Source organism: Haliotis rufescens, unplaced genomic scaffold, assembly GCF_023055435.1.
Source record: "Haliotis rufescens isolate VD_foot unplaced genomic scaffold, xgHalRufe1.0.p SCAF_54, whole genome shotgun sequence".
In the NCBI taxonomy this organism is placed as follows: domain Eukaryota; kingdom Metazoa; phylum Mollusca; class Gastropoda; order Lepetellida; family Haliotidae; genus Haliotis; species Haliotis rufescens.
In genome coordinates, this window is record NW_025964268.1 from 719,305 (window position 1) to 743,283 (window position 23,979).

The following is a 23,979-nucleotide window of genomic DNA, read 5'->3' on the forward strand; positions in this document are numbered from 1 at the left end:
AGGACCTCGTTGACAGTAATGGGGTGAATCATTGAATTTGATTGGATGATGTTTACGAAAACCTTTCATCTTGCAAATTTGTCTGCGTGTGTACATGTGTATGTCCAATTATGTAGTTTTGTATACAGCAAAACTGTGTATGTATTATTTTTTCAACAATGAAGTTAAGTTCATATACTCAAAACAACATTGAGAATTTGAGAATAAAACACATGAGAAGGTCAAGGCTGGTTTGTAAGTCTAGTCCAAGCCAAGTACATACAGTAACCATAGTAACATACCTTTAACTGTAGCTACTCTATTCTGCAACGACTTCACCGGAATCCATACTGCAATGCCGCTGTCAATAGAGCAGGTTGCTAAGTGACTCGAGTCAGGTGACCAGTCTACGTCACAAACACGGGCAGCATGAGCCACAGAGCTAAACAATTCCTGCAACATTGAAACAATTCCTGCAACATTGAAACAATTCCTGCAACATTGAAACAATTCCTGCAACATTGAAACAATTCCTGCAACATTGAAACAATTAAGTGCAAGATTTTCAATCATCTTACAAGAAAGCAATCTTGTCAAATTTCCAGGCATAACTTTGGAAACAGTCTTTTTTGGTGAGGTTCAAATATTTCATTTGTTTGCTTGTTGTTTAACGCCGTACTTAGCAATTTTCAAGCAATATGATGGCAGTCTGTAAATAATCGTGTCTGGAACAGACATTCCAGTGACGGACATCATGAGCATCGATTCACGCTATTGGATACAATGACATGTATCAACCAAGTCAGCGAGCCTGTCCATCCGATCCCGTTACAACAACAATAGTCGCCTTTAACGGCAAGCATGGGTTGCTGAAGACCTATTCTTCCCCGGATACAGATCTAGGTTGAAATAAAACAAGATATTGGAGCATTTTAATATTTTTCATTAGATTTTAACATGTTTAACAACAAAGTAAGAGCTAGCTCGTTATCATATGACGTAAAGAAATTGCCAGCTCTCATCAAGAAATATGAGGGCATTATCAAGTTACAGTGGCCAGCTCATTTTTGATAACATGCGGGCGGTTTAATGATAATTCTATCCATTTTAGCTATAATGTGAAATATCAGGTCACTGCCCAAACAGCATGTCCATGTTAAACTGGCTTGTTTGTTGTCTATAGCCGCACTCAAATGACGGCAGCCTGAAAATTAAGTGTGGACCAGACAATCCAGTGATTGATATAGCAAGCAATGATCCACATCATTGTGGCACGAGGATGTGCAATCAACCAGGCTCAATGAAGTGACCTCAGGCTCCACAAACCTCTTCTTACAAGCACCACGTGTTGCTGGGAATCTATTCTAACCACAAATCACGACAGGAATAAAGTGGCCATCAGTAATAATCCGATGGGCCAGTCACTTATTACCTAACGTTTTTAAAGCCTTGCCATGTCAGCAAATTTGTTCAGAGTTACCTGCCCTTGCAATGTCCATAAATATGGAGTAAGTGAGTTGGGTTTAACGCCGCTTTCAACAGTATTCGAGTTAAATCACGGCGTGTCAGCTTAATGTGGGAGGAAAGCCCGAAGTGATGCAGATCTCAGACGTTTACCACTTCGTAGAAATCACGAGCACGGGTGTGGTGCTGACAAACCTAGAAACATAATCGGGGCAATCCGGGATTCGAACACACAATCATAGGTTTCTGGCGAGCCCAAGGGACGCAACTCTGCACAGTGAATTGCGGGACCTTAGACGACTGGGCCACCTATGCCCCTAAGTTTTGAGGAAAGTATTACTTGTTAGATCAAGTATTGAGTGACACAGCTGTGGACAGTGTTCATAAACTGATGATATGTCAACTCGTTTTTGAAGGAAAGCAAAGTGACATTGACGTCTACATTTAGTACTTGGGGAAACCCATATGCCCAGGAATGTTACTGATATATTTTTAATTTAATGTGAATATTAGTGGATCTTGACATGGCTAAGGGGCACAACTCTTCATTCCACCCCTTTTTGACCCCATAAAAAACAAGACAGAAACATCTCTCTCTTTCAGCCTCGTTGGCTTCGCTCATGATGGAGCTCCAGAGATAAAGATTACTTGATCAACACAACACACACTCACCTCATAAGTGTCAACACTGTAGCCCATGACCCTCTTGTTCGACCCTACAACGGCAAGGATGGCGCCATCTGGCGAGTACCGGACGCTATTCACTGTACACTCAGGAATTGAGATCCTCTTCACCTCAGACAGAGTACCATTACTGAGTTGGTACACCACAAACACATCACTCTGAAAATAAAATAAAGTCATGGGTGGTCTTAGATAATGTTTTCCTCATATAAGTAGTATTCCCTAGTTTTCAGGCATAAACTTTCACATCTGTGTTTATCTCATGAGAATAACTTTGTGTTGAGGGTGAGAGATGGGGGAGGGGAGGAAGGGTGGGTGGGTTTGGGTGAGGGTAGGAGGATGGGGGATTGTGAGGATGGGTGGGGTGGGGATTAGGGGGTAGGCATGGGGAGGAGAGGGTGGGGTGGGGAGGAGGGGTGGTATTGAAAGGTGGGTGTGGAATGCGATGAGGGTGTGGAATGAGATGAGGGGTTGGGATGGGCAGGGGGGATGTGATGGGGATGAGGGTGTGGAATGAGATGATGGGTTGAGATGGGGAGGGAGATGGGATGGGGGGATGGGATGGGGAGGAGGGGTGGGATGGAAAGGAGGTTGTGGAATGAGATGAGGGGTTGGGATGGGCAGGGGGGTTGGGATGGGGATGAGAGTGTGGAATAAGATGAGGGGTTGGGAGTTTGGGAGAGGGGGTGGGATGGGGATGAGAGTGTGGAATGAGATGAGGGGTCGGGATGGGCAGGGGGGATGTGATGTGCACTCAATACATTGATGCTGCTGTGACTTACCCCTCCAACTGCTACTTGTGACATGCCTGGATGTATGTCCACACACTGAGGATCAAACTTAGCAGGAATCGCAGACAGCTTGTGATTTCCCTCCAACACCATCACCTACAACACAGACAGTCAGACATCAGACATTAACTGGGTAATGGCAATTTAATTTGCATATTGTACACAAACCTGGTTTTGTATTTTGTATTTTACCCTGGTCCACAGACAGAGAGTGTGATAGGTTCATTTACCAAGTCGACAAAAGGACTGCATGTGTGTTGCCACACTTAGCAATATTCCAGCAGCCTGTAAATAATCAAGCCTGGACCAATACATTGACCGACATTGTGAGCAATGATCCCCGTCATTGGAGTTGTGATGACACACCATCACCGAGCCTGCCCACCCAATCCTGTTAGTCTTTTATGATCAGCTTAGGTAGCTGGGGACCTATTCTAACGGAGAATCCCCTCGGGACACTAGCACTGCAAGAGCATATTGTAGTATCAGTGTATCCTAATGAAGTCTCACAACAACTATCATCAAACCATTTTCACAAGTATCAGTGATAGGCAAAGTTTTCAAAGCTGCTACAAATGAATCGTCAATGTGTGTATACTCACATGGTTAATGCAAGCCACAACCGACATTCCTTGTTTCCTGCTGACGCTCTTCGGTTGGGAGTCCAGCTTATTGCTGTTCAAACTGAAACAACAATCAAACTATAAGGCTTTTTTTGTTTTTGATTTTTTTTCCCTTTTTTATTCATTTCAGAAGGATGTTGCAGTTCATGCTGTTCAGACATATGTTTTTACGTACACTGCCAGGGTTGTTTGTTCAGACATATGTTGTTAACTACATTGCAAGGGTTTGTTTGTTCAGACATATGGTGTTACCTACATTGTCAGGGTTTGTTTGTTCAGACATATGTTTTTACCTACATTGCCAGGGTTTGTTTGTTCAGACATATGTTTTTACCTACATTGTCAGGGTTTGTTTGGTCAGACATATGTTGTTACCTACATTGTCAGGGTTTGTTCAGACATGTTGTTACCTACATTGTCAGGGTTTGTTTGTTCAGACATATGTTTTTACCTACATTGCCAGGGTTTGTTTGTTCAGACATGTTGTTACCTACATTGTCAGGGTTTGTTCAGACATGTTGTTACCCACATTGTCAGGGTTTGTTCAGACATATGTTGTTACCTACATTGTCAGGGTTTGTTTGTTCAGACATATGTTGTTACCCACATTGTCAGGGTTTGTTTGTTCAGACATATGTTTTTACGTACATTGTCAGGGTTTGTTTGTTCAGATATATGTTGTCACCTACATTGCCAGGGTTTGTTTGTTCAGACATATGTTGTTACCTACATTGTCAGGATTTGTTTGGTCAGACATATGTTGTTACCTACATTGTCAGGGTTTGTTTGTTCAGACATATGTTGTTACCTACATTGTCAGGGTTTGTTTGGTCAGACATATGTTGTTACCTACATTGTCAGGGTTTGTTTGTTCAGACATATGTTTTTACGTACATTGTCAGGGTTTGTTTGTTCAGACATATGTTGTTACCTACATTGTCAGGGTTTGTTTGTTCAGACATATGTTGTTACCTACATTGTCAGGGTTTGTTTGTTCAGACATATGGTGTTACCTACATTGTCAGGGTTTGTTTGTTCAGACATATGGTGTTACCTACATTGTCAGGGTTTGTTTGTTCAGACATGTTGTTACCTACATTGTCAGGGTTTGTTTGTTCAGACATATGGTGTTACCTATATTGTCAGGGTTTGTTTGTTCAGACATGTTGTTACCTACATTGTCAGGGTTTGTTTGTTCAGACATATGGTGTTACCTATATTGTCAGGGTTTGTTTGTTTCTTTGCTATGTTCTTTGTTGAACGCCGTACTCACACATATTCCAGCTATTTGTCGAGATCGGTAAATAAACAAGTCTGGATCAGACAATCCAGTGATTGACATCATGAGCATGTGTGTGTGTTTGTGTGTGTGTGTGTGTGTTGTGTTGTGTGTGTTGTGTGTGTGTTGTGTGTTTTGTGTGTTGTGTGTTTGTGTGTCGAGTGTTTTGTGTGTTGTGTGTTTGTGTGTTTGTGTGTTGCCCTGTATATGTACGTCCTTGACAAGATAAGTAAATCAGATATTTTCATGAAATTGTGTGCCCAGTCTCCACCACAAAAGAATATCCCCAAAATATGGATGATCCCTTAATGTTCTTGTTCAGAAGTCAACAATCAGGCTAACTGAGAGGTGTGTACAGTACAGGTGAGAGAATGCTTACTGGTCGAAGGAATATCATATCATAAGAACCATCAGCCCATGAATTTACTGGTTTCAAGCCATATTTCTCAGGTCAATATTCAGTTTATACCTGAGATTGGAGACACTGTTCTACCAAACTTACCTATATTCATTACTGATTGCGCTGGTGTCCCTCAGTGTGTCGTCGAAGCCAACAGTTGTGAATGTGTCCTCGTCCATCGACATGTCCTGCACCTGGGAGGAATGACCTTTACCTTTCATCTCTTCCGACTCACCGGAGGACACGTTCCAGTAATGTGACCATGTTAAGGAAAGTCTCTACATCACTCCTACCCAGAGTTACATGCGTCTACCTCTTCCACAGGCCAGCACCATGTGACGATTTGTCACATCTTACACAGTCCATTCAAGATACAGTTAACATGTTTATAACAAACACATATATAACGAACTAACCGATAAAACGAACTTATTTTTCAGTCCCGACCATTTGTTGTATATATGCTGTATGTATGCTTATAACAAACTACAGTTATTACGAATTAAACTTAGTGGTCCCTTCAGGTTCGTTATAACCGTAGTTTACTGTGTTGCATATGTTTTTCATCTGTTTCATTTTTGACGTGTCTACACATTTAGATAAACATATGTCATGGAATGGTTAACTTTCATTGCGAAAATATCCTAAAACGTGAAAAACTATTTCCATGTGTGTAGTTTGTTTACATTGGTTGTACGGCACCATGTGCTGTCATCGAAGCCCTACAGAGAGCTTGCAATACTTTAATGTATTAAATTTCTGGTCATGCACCTCACTGTCGCAGCTTTAATGACATATCTATACAATAATGCAAAACAATACATAAAGCGCAACTAAAGACTGTATTAGGCCAGTCGGTTCCTCCTTCAGAATAAGCGTGTTTGTTTACAAGAGAAAAGTCCAGTCACGTGACATGCAAATTAGCCTGTATCAGTGATGTAATGCAAAGTCCCCACCCTGCTGTAGTGTCTTCTCTATGAACTCATTGCTGACTTCACCAAGTAACATCCTGCACATGGAAGATGAGCAAAAAGCAGATGCCAACCCAAAAGTGTAATTCCAAAAATGTAAATAGTACCATGGTGCAGGTTTCGCTTCAACGTTTTCGTTAAACCTAGACACATGTGAATCATGGTTTGATGCTAGCCGCACAGGACAGTGTCACTATTTGAAAAAGTTTGAATGGTTTAATATGCCTAAACATGCTAAACATTAAAACAAATTGATCATCAACATCAACACAAAAGTACTTGGAAATAGAAGTTCCATAACCAGGTGCAACAACCTTAGTGGTGTTTCTAGAAATATCGTTGTACATGCAATTAGTTCCCTGTCGAATGCTTCACTTTATTAGTACATTAACAATTTGATCTCCATATTTTAAGCGTGTTAATAATTCATGAAAAAAAGTGCAAAACATTTGGGGAGAACAAGCAAACTTGCATAATTTTAGGCTCAAAAGTGTAATTATCACACTAGAAGGATAATTGTTGGCATCTCTGAACAATTATTGTCACTCGCCTGGATATATTCAGCTACCTAGTTTCTAATTGTAAGGATATTAATAGCTGCCTCGCTGGTACCCGTGTATATCCTGGATCTGTCTGTCGTGACAGCAAGCGCTGTGATTGGCTTGTTGTGGCCCTGAAATATTTAATGACAATGTTTACTAAAACATATTGGTTACATAGCTTTGAACAATATTTCAGTTACCTCATACCCAGCTCAAATTGGGAGGAAACCTGATGTCATACAAGCATTATACATTTAATAATTGGCATACACTAGCATGGTGTTGACTTGGCCACACCAGCTCAGAAAAAAAACCAGACACTGCAACACTTGGCCACACCGGCCAAGACAAACCATCAGACACAACAACACTTGGCCACAGCGACCCAGACAAACCAATAGACACAGCAACACTTGGCCACACAGACCCAGACAAACCACCAGACACAGCACAGCAACACTTGGCCACACCGGCCCAGACGAACCACCAGACACAGCACAGCAACACTTGGCCACACAGACCCTGACACACCAGCAGACACAGCACAGCAACACTTGGCCACACCGGCTCAGACAAACCACCAGACACAGCACAGCAACACTTGGCCACACAGACCCAGACAAACCACCAGACACAGCACAGCAACACTTGGCCACACAGACCCAGACAAACCACCAGACACAGCACAGCAACACTTGGCCACACAGACCCAGACAAACCACCAGACACAGCACAGCAACACTTGGCCACACAGACCCAGACAAACCACCAGACACAGCACAGCAACACTTGGCCACACAGACCCAGACAAACCACCAGACACAGCACAGCAACACTTGGCCACAGCGACCCTGACAAACCACCAGACACAGCACAGCAACACTTGGCCACAGCAACACTTGGCCACACAGACCCAGACGAACCACCAGACACAGCACAGCAACACTTGGCCACACAGACCCAGACAAACCACCAGACACAGCACAGCAACACTTGGCCACACAGACCCAGACAAACCACCAGACACAGCACAGCAACACTTGGCCACAGCGACCCTGACAAACCACCAGACACAGCACAGCAACACTTGGCCACAGCGACCCTGACAAACCACCAGACACAGCACAGCAACACTTGGCCACAGCAACACTTGGCCACAGCAACACTTGGCCACACCGGCCCAGACAAACCACCAGACACAGCACAGCAACACTTGGCCACACCGGCCCAGACAAACCACCAGACACAGCACAGCAACACTTGGCCACACAGACCCAGACAAACCACCAGACACAGCACAGCAACACTTGGCCACACAGACCCTGACAAACCACCAGCAGACACAGCACAGCAACACTTGGCCACACCGGCCCAGACAAACCACCAGACACTGCACAGCAACACTTGGCCACACAGACCCAGACAAACCACCAGACACAGCAAGACTTGGCCACACAGACCCAGACGAACCACCAGACACAGCACAGCAACACTTGGCCACACAGACCCAGACAAACCACCAGACACAGCACAGCAACACTTGGCCACACAGACCCAGACAAACCACCAGACACAGCACAGCAACACTTGGCCACACAGACCCAGACAAACCACCAGACACAGCACAGCAACACTTGGCCACAGCGACCCTGACAAACCACCAGACACAGCACAGCAACACTTGGCCACAGCAACACTTGGCCACACAGACCCAGACGAACCACCAGACACAGCACAGCAACACTTGGCCACACAGACCCTGACCCACCAGCAGACACAGCACAGCAACACTTGGCCACACAGACCCTGACCCACCAGCAGACACAGCACAGCAACACTTGGCCACACAGACCCAGACAAACCACCAGACACAGCACAGCAACACTTGGCCACAGCAACACTTGGCCACACAGACCCAGACAAACCACCAGACACAGCACAGCAACACTTGGCCACACCGGCCCAGACGAACCACCAGACACAGCACAGCAACACTTGGCCACAGCGACCCGGACAAACCAATAGACACAGCAACACTTGGCCACACAGACCCAGACAAACCACCAGACACAGCACAGCAACACTTGGCCACAGCGACCCGGACAAACCAATAGACACAGCAAGACTTGGCCACACAGACCCAGACGAACCACCAGACACAGCACCTCAACACTTGGCCACAGCGACCCTGACAAACCACCAGACACAGCACAGCAACACTTGGCCACACAGACCCAGACAAACCACCAGACACAGCACAGCAACACTTGGCCACACAGACCCAGACAAACCACCAGACACAGCACCTCAACACTTGGCCACACAGACCCAGACAAACCACCAGACACAGCACAGCAACACTTGGCCACAGCGACCCTGACAAACCACCAGACACAGCACAGCAACACTTGGCCACACAGACCCAGACAAACCACCAGACACAGCACAGCAACACTTGGCCACACAGACCCTGACCCACCACCAGACACAGCACAGCAACACTTGGCCACACAGACCCAGACAAACCACCAGACACAGCACAGCAACACTTGGCCACAGCAACACTTGGCCACACAGACCCTGACCCACCACCAGACACAGCACAGCAACACTTGGCCACACCGGCCCAGACAAACCACCAGACACAGCACAGCAACACTTGGCCACACAGACCCAGACAAACCACCAGACACAGCACAGCAACACTTGGCCACACAGACCCTGACACACCAGCAGACACAGCACAGCAACACTTGGCCACAGCGACCCTGACAAACCACCAGACACTGCACAGCAACACTTGGCCACAGAGGCCCAGACAAAACACCACACACAGCAACACTTGGCCACAGCGACCCTGACAAACCACCAGACACAGCACAGCAACACTTGGCCACACCGGCCCAGACAAACCACCAGACACAGCACAGCAACACTTGGCCACAGCAACACTTGGCCACACCGGCCCAGACAAACCACCAGACACAGCACAGCAACACTTGGCCACAGCTACACTTGGCCACACAGGCCCAGACAAACCACCAGACACAGCACAGCAACACTTGGCCACACAGACCCAGACAAACCACCAGACACAGCACAGCAACACTTGGCCACACAGACCCTGACCCACCAGCAGACACAGCACAGCAACACTTGGCCACACAGACCCAGACAAACCACCAGACACAGCACAGCAACACTTAGCCACAGCAACACTTGGCCACACAGACCCAGACGAACCACCAGACACAGCACAGCAACACTTGGCCACAGCAACACTTGGCCACACAGACCCAGACGAACCACCAGACACAGCACAGCAACACTTGGCCACAGCAACACTTGGCCACACAGACCCAGACGAACCACCAGACACAGCACAGCAACACTTGGCCACACAGACCCTGACGCACCAGCAGACACAGCATAGCAACACTTGGCCACACCGGCTCAGACAAACCACCAGACACAGCACAGCAACACTTGGCCACACAGACCCTGACCCACCAGCAGACACAGCACAGCAACACTTGGCCACACAGACCCTGACAAACCACCAGCAGACACAGCACAGCAACACTTGGCCACACCGGCCCAGACAAACCACCAGACAATAAGGGTACAAGAATACACAATCAGGGTACAGTGACACACAATCAGTTCCACAATAATTGCTACAGATATGAGGTTCTCACCTTGATAATACGGAGGGGCGTAGTGGGGTTGTCCTTGTCCAAGTAGTTGATGTGTCCAGACAAGGACACGGTCAGAATGTGTGACCCCTGCCACAGACAGCCCACCTGCATGTCTCGGACCTCGGTGCCCATTCGGAACTCACTGATCCAACATAAACAGACCTTACAGACAGACTCATATTTGTACAGTCCCAGACAAATTCTGCAATTCTGCAATCGTGGAAAGATTTGCAGAAAAAGTGACCTACTGCAGAATTGCAGAAGCTTTCTACCATTATCGTATTTTTCTATCAAATTTTGTACTCAAACATTTAACATGCTTTTCAAACATACAAGTTCCAACCCTACAATAAAATGAAATAAATAATTATCACTTTTCACACTCTTGTGGTATTATGACTACATAAAGCTGACATGTTAAACCAAAATCTGAAATTCTATCACAGAGTTTTGATAATTTTACAGCAGAATTTATCTGGGACAGATTGTACACACCAAGAAATAAATTTGATGGCTTCAGGAAACACTAACCAATATGTAAATTCACCAATACATCATTACATACTGGTGAATATGTAAGTGATTGTGTATGGTTTTACGCCACTTTTAGCAATATTCCAGCAATATCACAGCGGGTGACACCAGAAATGGGCTTCACACATTGTACCCATGTCCGGAATCGAGCCCGGGTCTTCATTTTGACGAGTGAACGCTTTAACCACTAGGCTACCTGACCACCCCCAGTGAATACATCAAGTTTAATAAGTAGATTGCAACAAAACAATATGTTTATATAGTTATTTGTAAGTATAGACAATCCATTGATTGACATCATGAGCATCAATCTACGCAATTGGGAAACGATGACATGTATCAACCGAGTCAGCAAGCCCGACCACCAAAATTCTGTTAGTCGCTTCTTATGACAAGCATGCCTGCTGAAAACAGATAGTTATTAGTACGTATTGTGGCTTTGCACAGTAAATGTCACTGCAATGAGTCATTTGGGTGTTAATCATCATGTTTGTTAAATTCGCGCCAGCAATTCTCACTCACGTGACAAGCTGTCTGGAGGGAACATCCCATATCTTGGCGGTTTTGTCTCCTGACACAGTCAGCACTTGACTTCCATCCGGGCTGAAGTCAAGCTGGGAAAGAAGGGAATCAGTGGGCAACATTAATGTGATACCGTATCAACTTGGAGCGGTTCAATCAACATCGTAAATACAGACAGACACTGGTAATACTCCTACAAACACAAGGGAATCATTTATAGCATTATTTTATTTGATTGTTAAACACAGATCTCAATAATATTCCAGCTGCATGACAGTGGTATGGTGTTTGTTTGTTTGTTTAACGCCGCACTCAGCAATATTCCAGCTATATGATGGTGGTCTGTAAATAATCAAGTCTGGACCAGACAATCCAGTGATTGACATTATGAGCATCAATCTACGCAGTTGGAATACGATGACATGCACTAACCAAGTCAGCAAGCCTAACCACCCGATAACGCTAGTCGCCTTTTACTGCAAGCATGGGTTGCTGAAGACCTATTCTATGCTGGATTTTCAAGGGTCGACGGTGGTATGTAATAAGTCAGCCTGGGACAGACAAACCAGTGATTGATATTACAAGCATCGCCCCATACTGTGGGACACCCAATCAACCTAAGGCTGACCATCTGATCCATTGTCATCAGCTCTTGCAACAAGCAAGAGTCATGTGACAGCAAGGGTCATCAGTACCCCCAGCCCCTACAATAGCAAAAGGCACCACATCAGCCCCTGGTTAAAACATGTACCAAGTTTGGATGAAAGTTAATATCCGGAAATGCAACGTGAAACACGGATGACGAGATGAAGACTATATCTCCTGCATTATATGCCGGGGGGAGATAATAAAAATGCCAAACATGGTCTGTCTGACCAGCTGAAACATGCTGCTTACTGCGTAGATGCCGCCTCCGTGGGCTGGAGCACCCAGTTCACCAATCTGCTCCCCAGTCTTGCCATCAAACACATAAGCCTGGAAAACAAAGAGTCATTTCATCATGTCACGAAAGAAAAACTCTTTAGATGTATCACTGTCAAAGTTAGGCGCCGACAACTCATAAAACAATCAGGGTGAGTCTGGGATTGAAACCCATCTTCATCGGTTTCCGGTAGGGCTGAGCATCGCCTGGAATTGTATGAATTGCCCTTCGGTGTGTTAAAGAGCAGAATACTGCCATACCTTGGCTTTTCCCCTCTTGTTGGGAATGATCGATAGTTGAGAAGCTTGGCACTGTTGTAACCATAGCAACGCTTAATCAAGGGAGGTAACAAACTGACAATAGCTAACTGTGTTGCCTGAGATGACAGGGCCAACTGCGTCCCCATGTTGATTAGAAGTTGAAAGTAATCTCTTTCACTTTGAAGTTGTAATTTGCACTGGTATCTTCAGTGTATCAGATACCAAAAAATACCAAACTGAAAACACATAATCTCCAAAACGAGTGACACGAGTTACATTGTAAATGTATGAGCCTTACGACAAGCACAGGTACTGGATCATACTCTGACCTGGCATCCCTACCGTGGACCATAGCAAGGGTTGGTCACACTAGCAATATTGGACCTTGTTGGTCTTTGTTTGTTGATTAACACCACACTCGGCATATGACGTCGGACAGAAGTCCAGAACAGACAATCCAATGATTGACACCATGAGCATCGATCCACGCAATTGGGATACTGTGACATGCATCAAGTCAGCAAGCCTGTCCACCCGATCCCCTTAGTCGCCTCTTACTGCAAGCATGGGTGGCTGAAGACCAGTTCTAACCCTGATCATCATGTGGGCCTATTTCTCGTACCCTTGCATCAGCACCACCTGTGATGAACACATCCCCTGTGGGAGAGAAGCGCACGCAGTTGACAAAGTTGGTGTGGACCTGCAACAGGGGAGAGAAAGGAGCTATATTAATAATAAAAACATAAACCACAGATACGATCACAGTCTAAAATATGGGGAAATGATGGACAAAGTAATAGAAGATTGGTCTGCATCTATGTTGGAGATATGCTTATAAAACACACAGATGAGGTGAAGGTGAGGCGAAATGGGGTTTAACGTCACGTTTAAGATTGTTGAACTTCTATGATGATGTCCATGTACGTCTGTCTGTCCGTGTGCGTGTGTCTGCGTGTGCGTCTGCTTGTACTAGTCTTGACTAATGTAAATGTAAGCATTAAGCATTAAGGACTAATGCAGGATAAATTAAAAACTTGTACTTTTTAGGGTAAAAATATCCTTTATACTTATCCTGACTCATACTAATTGCTCATCTCATCTTACTCCTGTGCTGTGTTCCCAAATACAGAGACAAACATCTCACCCGAACACACCTCAGCCACGCTGACGCACCGGAAGCATGTGACCAAGCCGGTACACAATCACTCTCTCATTTCGCTTACCCTTACAGCCAAAACATGTATACTGGAAGCGGGGATGGCGGGAAGGCCACTTTAGCATTTGAGTATTAATGATATTTTTACCCTAAAAAATACATATTTTCAGTCAGGTTACCAATTCATAACTACCCCATGCTCCCCTGAGTGATTCAGAACATGTGTGATTACGATTGTGTCAAGATTATGACCTTTTCTTAACACAAGAGTCGAAGCTGGAATATAATTCTATGCGCATTTACAAATCTCTGGATTTTCTCCTACTCTCACAAGTACAGAGGTGGTTCCCCACTATAGACTGATGTCCAAGAAGATTAACAAGACGTTTCCATGGGGTTAATTGAACTGATCAGGATCTGAATCATGCATTAGTCTGAGTCAGGATAAGGTAAAATTGTCCCCATTTGGTCAATCAAATCACATTCTTCTTCATGACAAGCATACTCTTTCACAGTTCGACACAGTTAATGCAACCTGCCAATTTAACAATGCCAACTAAGATTGATGAAAGTGCTTACACCGATAGTCTTGGTGTACTTGAAGGGAGGTCCTTCCAGGAATACGACAGTTTGATCCTCAGACGCTGTCACAATCCTGAAGGGGCGTGTCGGCTTGTAGGAGCACGAGTTGGCCTCTTTCGTGTGGCCAGATATTTCTCCCACATTGTTCCCCGAGTCATATGTAATGCATGCTCCGAACCTTGAGGAAATGAATGGGCTTTAACACAGCGATCATCGATACAAACAGATAGATTCGTTTTCATCATGGTCCAACCAAACATGGACAAACCTTTTGCATGAAGATAGCTTCGGTTTAGTGAGTGACAAATATACTGTAAATCTTGATATTAACCCAAGCGTGAATTAAATGCGGTGGTCTTTGTTGGCATTAATGATTCTTCGAATTCATGTCTCCAAAATTTATATCAACAATAAGACAGCCTCACTGCACACTTTGGATAGCGGAAAAACCAACATGAATATTAACACAAACACAGTTTATTGAGCAGCAGTTGTAACAAATACATTACAAAGACATTTAAAGAATAGGAATTACACAATAGGCATCAGGTGAGTTATCACTGCTGGGGTCAAGAGTTCTACCCACTCGTGTCAAACTAGGCATCATTGACCACTCCAATCAGTGAACTGTTGTTGGTTTAATTATTTTATTGTCCTTGAACTTCCTTAATGCCACTCAACACAATACACATATAAACTGGGTGTTGTTTTTAGGAAAACACTGTTTATTATTTTTACGGAGCTTTACACTAATAAGCTGTGCTATTTGCTGTTTGATTGGATTAAGGATAGGATGGATTAAGGTAAGGATATGTATTGTTTGATAGGCACTACTTGGAAGTTGATGGATGACAAGGTAGACGCAATTTTATGGATAACAACTTCTTTGATACTGTAAAAAGTGACGTTTTGGTATAGATCCTTATACCGTTGTCAAGCAAGACTGAATGAGGGACATTGTACAGAATATATAAAGTAGGTGGAGGATTAACAGTAGAGGATTAACAGTAACAACAGTTGCATACATGAGTGGGATAACATGAGTAAGTGTTGACAACAGAAGGATAATACTGTCACAACACGATGTACAGAGAACACATAGGTGGAAGCCAATGGGACATGAAGCCAAGTAAACATCCCGTCCCATCAACACCAGAATCAAAGAGCACAGAACCTCAACCAGTAAATCAGACAGTAAATCAGCCATCTCAGACCATATCAGCAACTGTCCTAATCACAACATCAACTGGGACAACGCCCAAATCCTCTTCAACAACCTCCATGATATCACCAAAAGAAAACTAACAGAAGCAGTTCACATTCACTGCCACAAGCCATCAATCAACAGAGATCAAGGCTATTTCATCCCATCCACCTAATATGAACTCATCAAGCAATAATCACTTATCCTGTTTAATTGGCTTCATGTCCCATTGGCTTCCACCTATGTGTTCTCTGTCCATCGTGTTGTGACAGTATTATCCTCCCTTTGTTATCCATAAAATCGTGTCTACCTTGTAAGGATGTTATCATTCCTCTGGGCATGGGGTCGGGGGAGCCGCATTGATTTTGAGTCCCAATTTTAGCTAGGGGACAGCAGCCGTATTAATTTGGAGACGCATTAATTTCAAGATTTACAGCATTCCTTTGTCACTTTGTCCGGAATTGTTACCATGGTTACGGGGCAAGTGGAATTGTTTTGATGGTCACCATCACACTGTTATAATTCACATTGGGTACTGATAGTTTTTTGGGGTATTCAGTATGTATCCCCCCTGGGTCCACTCTCTCAAACCAGAGAGTAAAAAATGTTTTAAAATAATTTCTGCTTAAAATCATCCTTCAAGTGACTCTGTATCTTCATCTGTTCAAGTGCTGCCATCTGGCACATGCCATACAAGCAAAAAGTGGCACTTGTCTCAGTTGATGTGCATTATTCACTGCAGTGAAGTTCATGTACATACATGACACCTGCATTCAATCGGTAAATATAGATATGTAACAGAAACACTGGAGATAAGAGTACGTAAGCTGAAAAGTCTCCATTGGTTAATTACACAGTGTTCGTCATACTATTGTTTCTCATTCATACTCGTATGCAAGGAACACAAAATCTATTGAGATTAAGCAATGGTTTATGTTGTATATGTTACCCGAATCCACAGTAGCATGGAACGCTATATTATTGCAGTAATCTGAGTCATAATGGCGTATACATACCCGGTACTAACCTATTAAATTTGTCACGCAAAATTTCTTTCTTGTTATTTGTTCAACTTTTATGACACATTATTAAGGATTGATCGATGCTGATTTTCTTCAGCAAATCGGTTAACAAATTATCGCCATTAGTGACTCAAAGGGGGGCAACTCTATATTATTGCAGTATCACTATTTTGTGGTGTGATATGTGTGGATTATGTGCTTTACATCACTTCCTGTTAAGAATCATGCATTATCAGCATGCATATGACCTAGGTTGGTTCAACAGACATCTTCCAAACAAATGTGTTCTTTTCCAGCCAAGTCTGAATGGAGGTAGGGGTAATGCCACTTCAAAAACATTCCAGATACTATTATCAGGAAGTTTATGTTTACTTACGAGTAGCTGTGACATTACATAACAAGTCCTTTATTTGATCAAGCAATGAAATATCAGGCATATATTTGCAAACAGTCAACAGGGGGTGTGCACGAGAGTTTCTGTTACCGCAATAATACAGAGACTGCGATAATATGAAACTGTGTAAGATACATGCTCTTACTTCTCCTTGCCAGCTCCGACTAGGACGATCTTGGAGTTGTCCGGGGCCCAGTCAAGGTCCTTAATCTTGCCCCCAAGGACATGGAACTCATTCTTCAGGATGTGAGTCTTGTTCACGGTGTCCCAAATCCTCACCTTGCCTGTGATGTCTGCAAATAGAACACCGAATAAACTGCAGAACATAGCTACAGAAATCATGTGATAGATTGTTTGGTGTCCAAATTTACTACCCGAGTACCCGACCCCCCGACCCCACCTGGGTACCCACTGTACATCCAGTAGGTCTCAAGAGGTGGGTACAAAATCTCTGATTTGGAACTGAACTGTTTTACCACAGCCCTGGCAAGAACCATTTAGATACACATATAAAACGACCTGATCATGCAAGCACTGAAGTTGACTCAAACACATAAAAGTCAGATGGAACGTGTGTTTATTTTATACTTCAGTGTAAAAGACATTGCAGTGAACATAACACTTGATATTTCACTGCAGTGAACATAACACTTTGACAGAACTAGTGTCATACAAGAGTTATCTCCCCTCAAATTGTTTCCCTTTATCATGTCTAGCCTGTACACAAACTATTGACATCCTCCTTAAAATCACTTCTTGACCTTTGTTATTCTTTCGAAAATGTTTTGCTATAATTGTAATTTTCCTGTTTAACTCGTCAATCAAGACTATTCGTTTTGCAAAGCGCCATGTTTTTCACTTGACCAGCATGTATTCTTTCACTTCCAACAGCGGTCTCCAAGTTTTCAAGAATATTTTCTGTTAAAGTTGATTTTGTATATAATCATGTCTAAATGTATGATAAAGAATTTTCATGACCCCATATATTTTTGGATACTTTTGTTTAGATTTCTAAATTTTGCAAACATAAAACTACTTTTCAAGTAGCAAATACAAGGGTGGTGAACCGTCCCTGTGTAGACGACGGTAGAGAGAAATAAAGTTTCAAGGTTTTTACATTTGTAATGAAATAATTTAGTTTTCCGATAGACAACTACACACAAAGAATAAGATAGGATATTCCATGCGTCTCGTGAAATATCCTGTTTCTCTCATCGTGTGACAGGGGGGGGGGAGATATTTTCACTCGTGTGGGTAGTTGTTCTTACAGGTCGATGGTGTGGGTAGTTGTTCTTACAAGGTTGATGGTGTGGGTGGTTGTTCTTACAAGGTTGATGGTGTAGGTAGTTGTTCTTACAAGGTTGATGGTGTGGGTAGTTGTTCTTACAAGGTTGATGGTGTAGGTAGTTGTTCTTACAAGGTTGATGGTGTGGGTAGTTGTTCTTACAGGTTGTCAAGGGCTATTTTACAATCATTCATTATCATGATCATATAGCTCAACCAAAATATTGATAGCCACAGGCTAACGGGCATGTGGCTATTTTGCACACTCGGGTGCCCCGAGTTAGAGGACAGCGTGACAGAGATTGATGTGATGTGTCATCCTGTGCTGTACGTACCTGCTGATGCGATGTAGAACCCACTGGGGGAGTATTTCGCTACGGTGGTCTCCCTCGCATGTTCAGAGTAGATGTCCACTATGGCTGGGTTCTAGGAGAAATATAGGGTGTGGTCAAGAATCAAGAATGAAAATGGCAGTGAAATTCTACCGTGACTTTGGAAAATACCAAATTGTCAATCAAAGGTTTCAAATCACAACAAGGCAAAAAGTGAGCAGGGCTCACTCATACCCCCGACCTCAACATTTTCCAAGTTCAGAACATAAAAAAAAGGAATATTTTCTTAGAAAATCCAATTCTCAGAATAAAACTTTGCACTGCACCTCTCCTATTGGTAGAGAAAGTCTTCACCAAGTTTGAAAAGAATCTAAGCAGCAGTTTTCAAGTTATAGGTCGCACACAATAATGTCCTTGGAAGTACGGAACCACGGACGGAATTCCTTGATATAACTATATTCCCCTACCCTTTTAGGTCGGGAGTATGATATTCATCAGCATGATTTTGACTAATTACATGTAACACATGCACATTTGGTTCAAAATTCAACATGTTCAATTAAGCATTGTCAAATCTCCAAGTACCATAGATCGTCAGTGAAAACACAATAATAGCTGCCCTCTAACTAGCTCCACCTGCAAGGCCATAACAAGTCATACAGACCCTGAAACAAATATTTCCAATACAGCCCATGCAAGTCTATAATATTTGGCAAGTCTAGATTACTGCAGTACAGTATTTTCTTGAGTATAGTGCAAACTTTTCCCCAAAAAAACGAAGCTGTGTAGAAGGGGGTGCACATTACACACACCATAATGAGTTTTGATGTTTTATTACCCCAATGCAAACACATTATCGTGAGCATGCAACACCAGAAATAGAATGTCAACAAATCCGTACTGGAGTACACAATGTAATCTTGTAATTACACAGTCAGGTTATAAAAAGTGTTCATTGTATATTTGGACTTATGTTTGTAACTTATTTCATTAATATTATTCAAAATTCCTTTCAATGTTGTGTATCTGAAAATGAAGAGAGTCTCTCGGCTCCTTTTTATTATATTTTTATAACTATAATTAAAACAACTGATCTTATCTGATCTTAGTCTAGCACTTCCGCTGTATATTAGGGGTGAAACGATACAGGAATGTCACGATACAATAGGTATCACAATACATAGTTTGTGATACGATACATATTGTGATAAACAAGTTCCTATGATATCGAGTTGAAACTAATTGACAATAAATATTTCAGAGCAGGTTCAAATGGAAAAGTATAGCTGTTGACACATGTTCCTAGAGGCTGTTTTTGGTAGTGAACTTGAAATGCTAATTACAAAATTTTAAAGTAATAGTAATCATATTTTTAGCAAGTGTATTGTCTTGTATCATTACAGTAAAAAATGTATAGTCTTGACGCAAGAAAACACAATGCATCAGTGGACTGATGTATCGTTTCATCCTTACTGTATATGTAGCCGTCTGCCCACTTGTCAAAAGCATAAATAACTTCAAAAGCATAAATAACTTCAAAAGCCTTATCATCTGGTTAACGACCCACAGGAGTTGATGAAGAATGTTCCCACTGTCCCTGTTGGTAATCATAGCCCCTGGACACCATGTCTCCCATCATACCCTGTGGGTATGTTATGGACACTATTAAGGCTACATTAAAAAGCAGATGTTTCTCAGGCTTCGGTGCATCACTTTAACATGTTTAACCTCCTGGATGCCACAGGGACATATATGTCCCTCCCCTACAACCCTCACTTTGAAGTCAAATAAAAATACATCACCCACACAAATACACTTCACAGTTTTGAATAAGGTGGGAAATTCCCTGTTCTGTGATATCATCCACTGGCATTTTAGGCCAAGCAAAAGTACTGAAAATGACCTCTAAAAATGTCGCCATTTTTTAAATCACCAATCATCATAACCAAGACGTCGCCAATAACCCTAGAATTGTTTAAAATCTTTCGGAAAATATGCAAACACGAATGCCAAAGTGAACTTTCCGCCATATTGGATAGTGTTTACAAAATCATGAGACGCCTGTAACATCACATATATTTCAAACTTAGCTGCGATACAAACATCCTTGAATTCCTCATACATTTTAGAATCAAATGACTAACGGTCTTTTGTCACCAATACAAATTACCTGGATGAAATCAAGAAAAATAAGTGAGTGTGGAAACAAACAATGTGCTCGAAAACTGCACTTGTTTGAAATGTAAACAAAGCAAAATTCAAATTTTACACAGCGTAGCATTTTCTCCTATTTTGAGCTATTCATTCGTCTATTCGTTCAAGATATTGGCTCAACCTTTTCAGAATATGCATGGGAAGAGAATGGTAGGAAAAATTAGGGACTTTAAAAAAGATACATTGCAATGATTTGATATTTTCAACAGAAACTGTCTAATAAGCACACCCTTGACGATTTTCTAAGTGCCCAAGGCATTTATTACAGCGTATATGTTACATATCAACAGTATAATCTTAACCTGTCATTAAAATGTATTTCCAAAGTACAGACATTCATACATATTCTTCAAATACGACTCACTTACCTCGATATCACGAATGTAAACATTGGTGCCGTGACAATAGAGGAAGTTCTTTCCCTTGGGATCTTTACCCATAACTATAGGACGACCCCTCTCCGTGCGAGGCAGGGCGGCAAAACAGCTCTCTGAAAAAACAAAAGTACTGAGTAATGCTGGGTTATGGGGAAATCATAACATTTCCATAAACATAGAACTCTGAAAACAATGAAAGTGTTGATAGCCATAGTTTTCCCATCTTCCCAAGGCAAGGGAGTTAACTGACTGTAAAAGTCCAATTTCTGATTTTCACACCCAAGGGTCTTGTATCAGACTAAAACATCTGCTTTAATGCAATTGCTCATCCTTCCATCTTTGGTGTTCCAGTGTATAATATATCCACATTTACAAATACCCTGGATCCATTCACCATTAAGTTTCACTTTGAATTTGATTCGAAGACATGATGCTAAATATAATCATCCAATCAAATGAATGTCTTTTCCAGTGATATCCACAGTACTTGACAAGCTTGGTTTCATCCCATCTTAAATACAACTGGACATGTAACAAATGCTCTTTGTAAAGCACAACTTCTAGTATTTTGGGGGGCTGAGTCCTGTCCGGGATTTGAACCCACGCTCTCAGAATGAGGCACCTGATCCAACCGCACACAAAGTCAGCGACCTAATCCCAAAAAATGAAAGTCTGACAACTGTTAGTCTAGATCACATACTCTGAGAGTGTGATTTCAAAGACCAGATAGGTCTCAACCCAAAAAAGTACTAGATGTTCTACTTTACCAAGAAAGAATTATCCTAAATATAGCTTTTGTTACACTTGACCACTTTCTAAATTGCATATTCATAGCTTTCGGCCATGGGAGCAGTGCCAATTTACACTTGACAGATGGGTACAGAAAGTATATGGTCTAGACAACCAGTTGTCGGACTTTCATTCAGATCTCCAGATAAGCTGCGTATCTGCGTAAAATACGCATCAGAAATGCAGAAATACACAGTAAAATAAAATCCAAGCGTATCAAATATGCAACGAACATTACAGATAAGCTACAAAAATAAAACTTGTGCGTATCATCAAAATATTGTGACGTAACCCTGCGTATTCAATTAGCAAATCAGCAACTTATTTTGAAATTATAAACGGGCATTCCGTCAACCTTGCCAAACTCCACGATGACAGTAACATCACGATCATTTGCCATCACACTTTCTTGTGGAAGTATCGTGGTATTTTATAGTCCTTTAAAGCTCTCGAACCCATATGACACCGGTTTGCAGGGACTAGATGAATAGTGTTTTTAAATATTTAACCATGTTAACTTAAATACCCACATGTGTAAAACCTAGTAACAGAAATTTGAATACCCAGATAGAATTACTGATACCCAATGATTTTAAAATGCATGTGTAAAATACCCACAACACCAAAAGTTTATCTGGAGCTCTGTTCATTTTTGTGGAAGCTTCAGTGGCTGAGTGAGTTAGATAACTGACTTTGTGTGCTGATGATTAGGTGCCTCACTCTGAGAGTCAGTGTGGGTTTGAAAAATGGATGGGACTTGAATTGTACTTTACTGAGAAAGCGTTATCCCAAATATCACATTTGTTACATTTAACCACTTTCTAAATTAGTTAAATTTAACCACATTTCAGCCTCATTCTTCCCCTCCAACATGTGAATCTTGCACTTCATCTTACATCTGATGAGGGGGCACAGAGAAGCCCTGAAATGTTGTGATAAAAACACAAATGGAGTGCGGTATAGTTTATGAATAGGTAAAGCCAGCCTTTGATCAGTAATTATAAGCCTATCACAGTGTTCACCTATATTGCATTAGGTTTCTGACAACCTCTGGCAAACCTAGTATTCATTACCAGTTCATCTTCCAAACCTAGGTTTTGAAATGGGTCACTTCGAAGCCTGCTTTGAGGTTTTACATTTTAATTGAATTACCTAGGTTTTACAATTGACGTTTGTTTAACCGGCCTCTTGATATGAACACAATATTCATTTTTGATTAGTTAAAGGGACAGTTTTTTACATGAAAATGCCATGACATGAATCGAACCTGCAACCTCACATATCATGTTAAGTTTTGTAACGCACAGCTTTCCCACTGACTGACTAAGCCGCTGGGGCAGACAATGAAAACATGTTCAATTTTACATAATTTTTTAATTTGAAGTTTACACGATGTACAGCTTTTCCATTGGACGAGAGGTCGGTCACATGACCGCAAAAATTGTCATTTCCAGTCATACGTTTTTCATGAGATCGTGTTCTTGAAATGACGTAAACTTTGATGGACTACTTCCACCTTCTTAGGGAAACCCCTGGGAATTCCCTACCACGAATACATACAGAAGCGTTCTTCTGAACATTTAGACCCTTTAATCTTGAACTCAGCTTTTCAGTTAGTCTGTCTTACAGACCCTGATACATTTATATCAACTACAGCCCATGCAAGTCTATAATGTTTGGCAAGCCTAGATTACTGCAGTATCATCTGAAAATGAAGAGAATCACTGGGCTCCCTTTTTATTAGATTTTTATTAAGATAACTGAACAACTGTTTTTTTCTGTACGATATGTTCATTTCAGAGACTATATGTTAGTCTACTTTTCAGTATACATTGAGAAATGTCCTTGCTACGACCCCTCCTAATGAACAAACGAAGAAATGCACTTCCAAACTATCGCAGTGTCAACTCGATCCATGTCTAGGCTGACACTGAAAGTCTACAGCAATCTATGAAT

The 23,979-nt window shown here is 42.3% G+C and overlaps 1 protein-coding gene across 1 annotated transcript in view; it reads right to left on the reverse strand.

Annotated features, from left to right (window-relative positions):
* LOC124138481 (actin-interacting protein 1-like) overlaps nucleotides 1-23,979 on the reverse strand; it is a 32,582-nt gene that overhangs the window by 7,317 nt on the left and 1,286 nt on the right. Inside the window, exons 2-15 of the mRNA XM_048385158.1 lie at nucleotides 21,226-21,347; nucleotides 18,647-18,737; nucleotides 17,173-17,320; nucleotides 14,405-14,585; nucleotides 13,292-13,369; nucleotides 12,385-12,462; nucleotides 11,488-11,579; nucleotides 10,432-10,573; nucleotides 6,783-6,864; nucleotides 5,323-5,476; nucleotides 3,521-3,602; nucleotides 2,910-3,014; nucleotides 2,116-2,286; nucleotides 282-432 (exon numbers count right to left, since the gene is read on the reverse strand). Of these exons, the coding sequence (XP_048241115.1) occupies nucleotides 282-432; nucleotides 2,116-2,286; nucleotides 2,910-3,014; nucleotides 3,521-3,602; nucleotides 5,323-5,476; nucleotides 6,783-6,864; nucleotides 10,432-10,573; nucleotides 11,488-11,579; nucleotides 12,385-12,462; nucleotides 13,292-13,369; nucleotides 14,405-14,585; nucleotides 17,173-17,320; nucleotides 18,647-18,737; nucleotides 21,226-21,347 (1,677 nt within the window). The remainder of the gene's footprint in view (nucleotides 1-281; nucleotides 433-2,115; nucleotides 2,287-2,909; nucleotides 3,015-3,520; nucleotides 3,603-5,322; nucleotides 5,477-6,782; nucleotides 6,865-10,431; nucleotides 10,574-11,487; nucleotides 11,580-12,384; nucleotides 12,463-13,291; nucleotides 13,370-14,404; nucleotides 14,586-17,172; nucleotides 17,321-18,646; nucleotides 18,738-21,225; nucleotides 21,348-23,979) is intronic.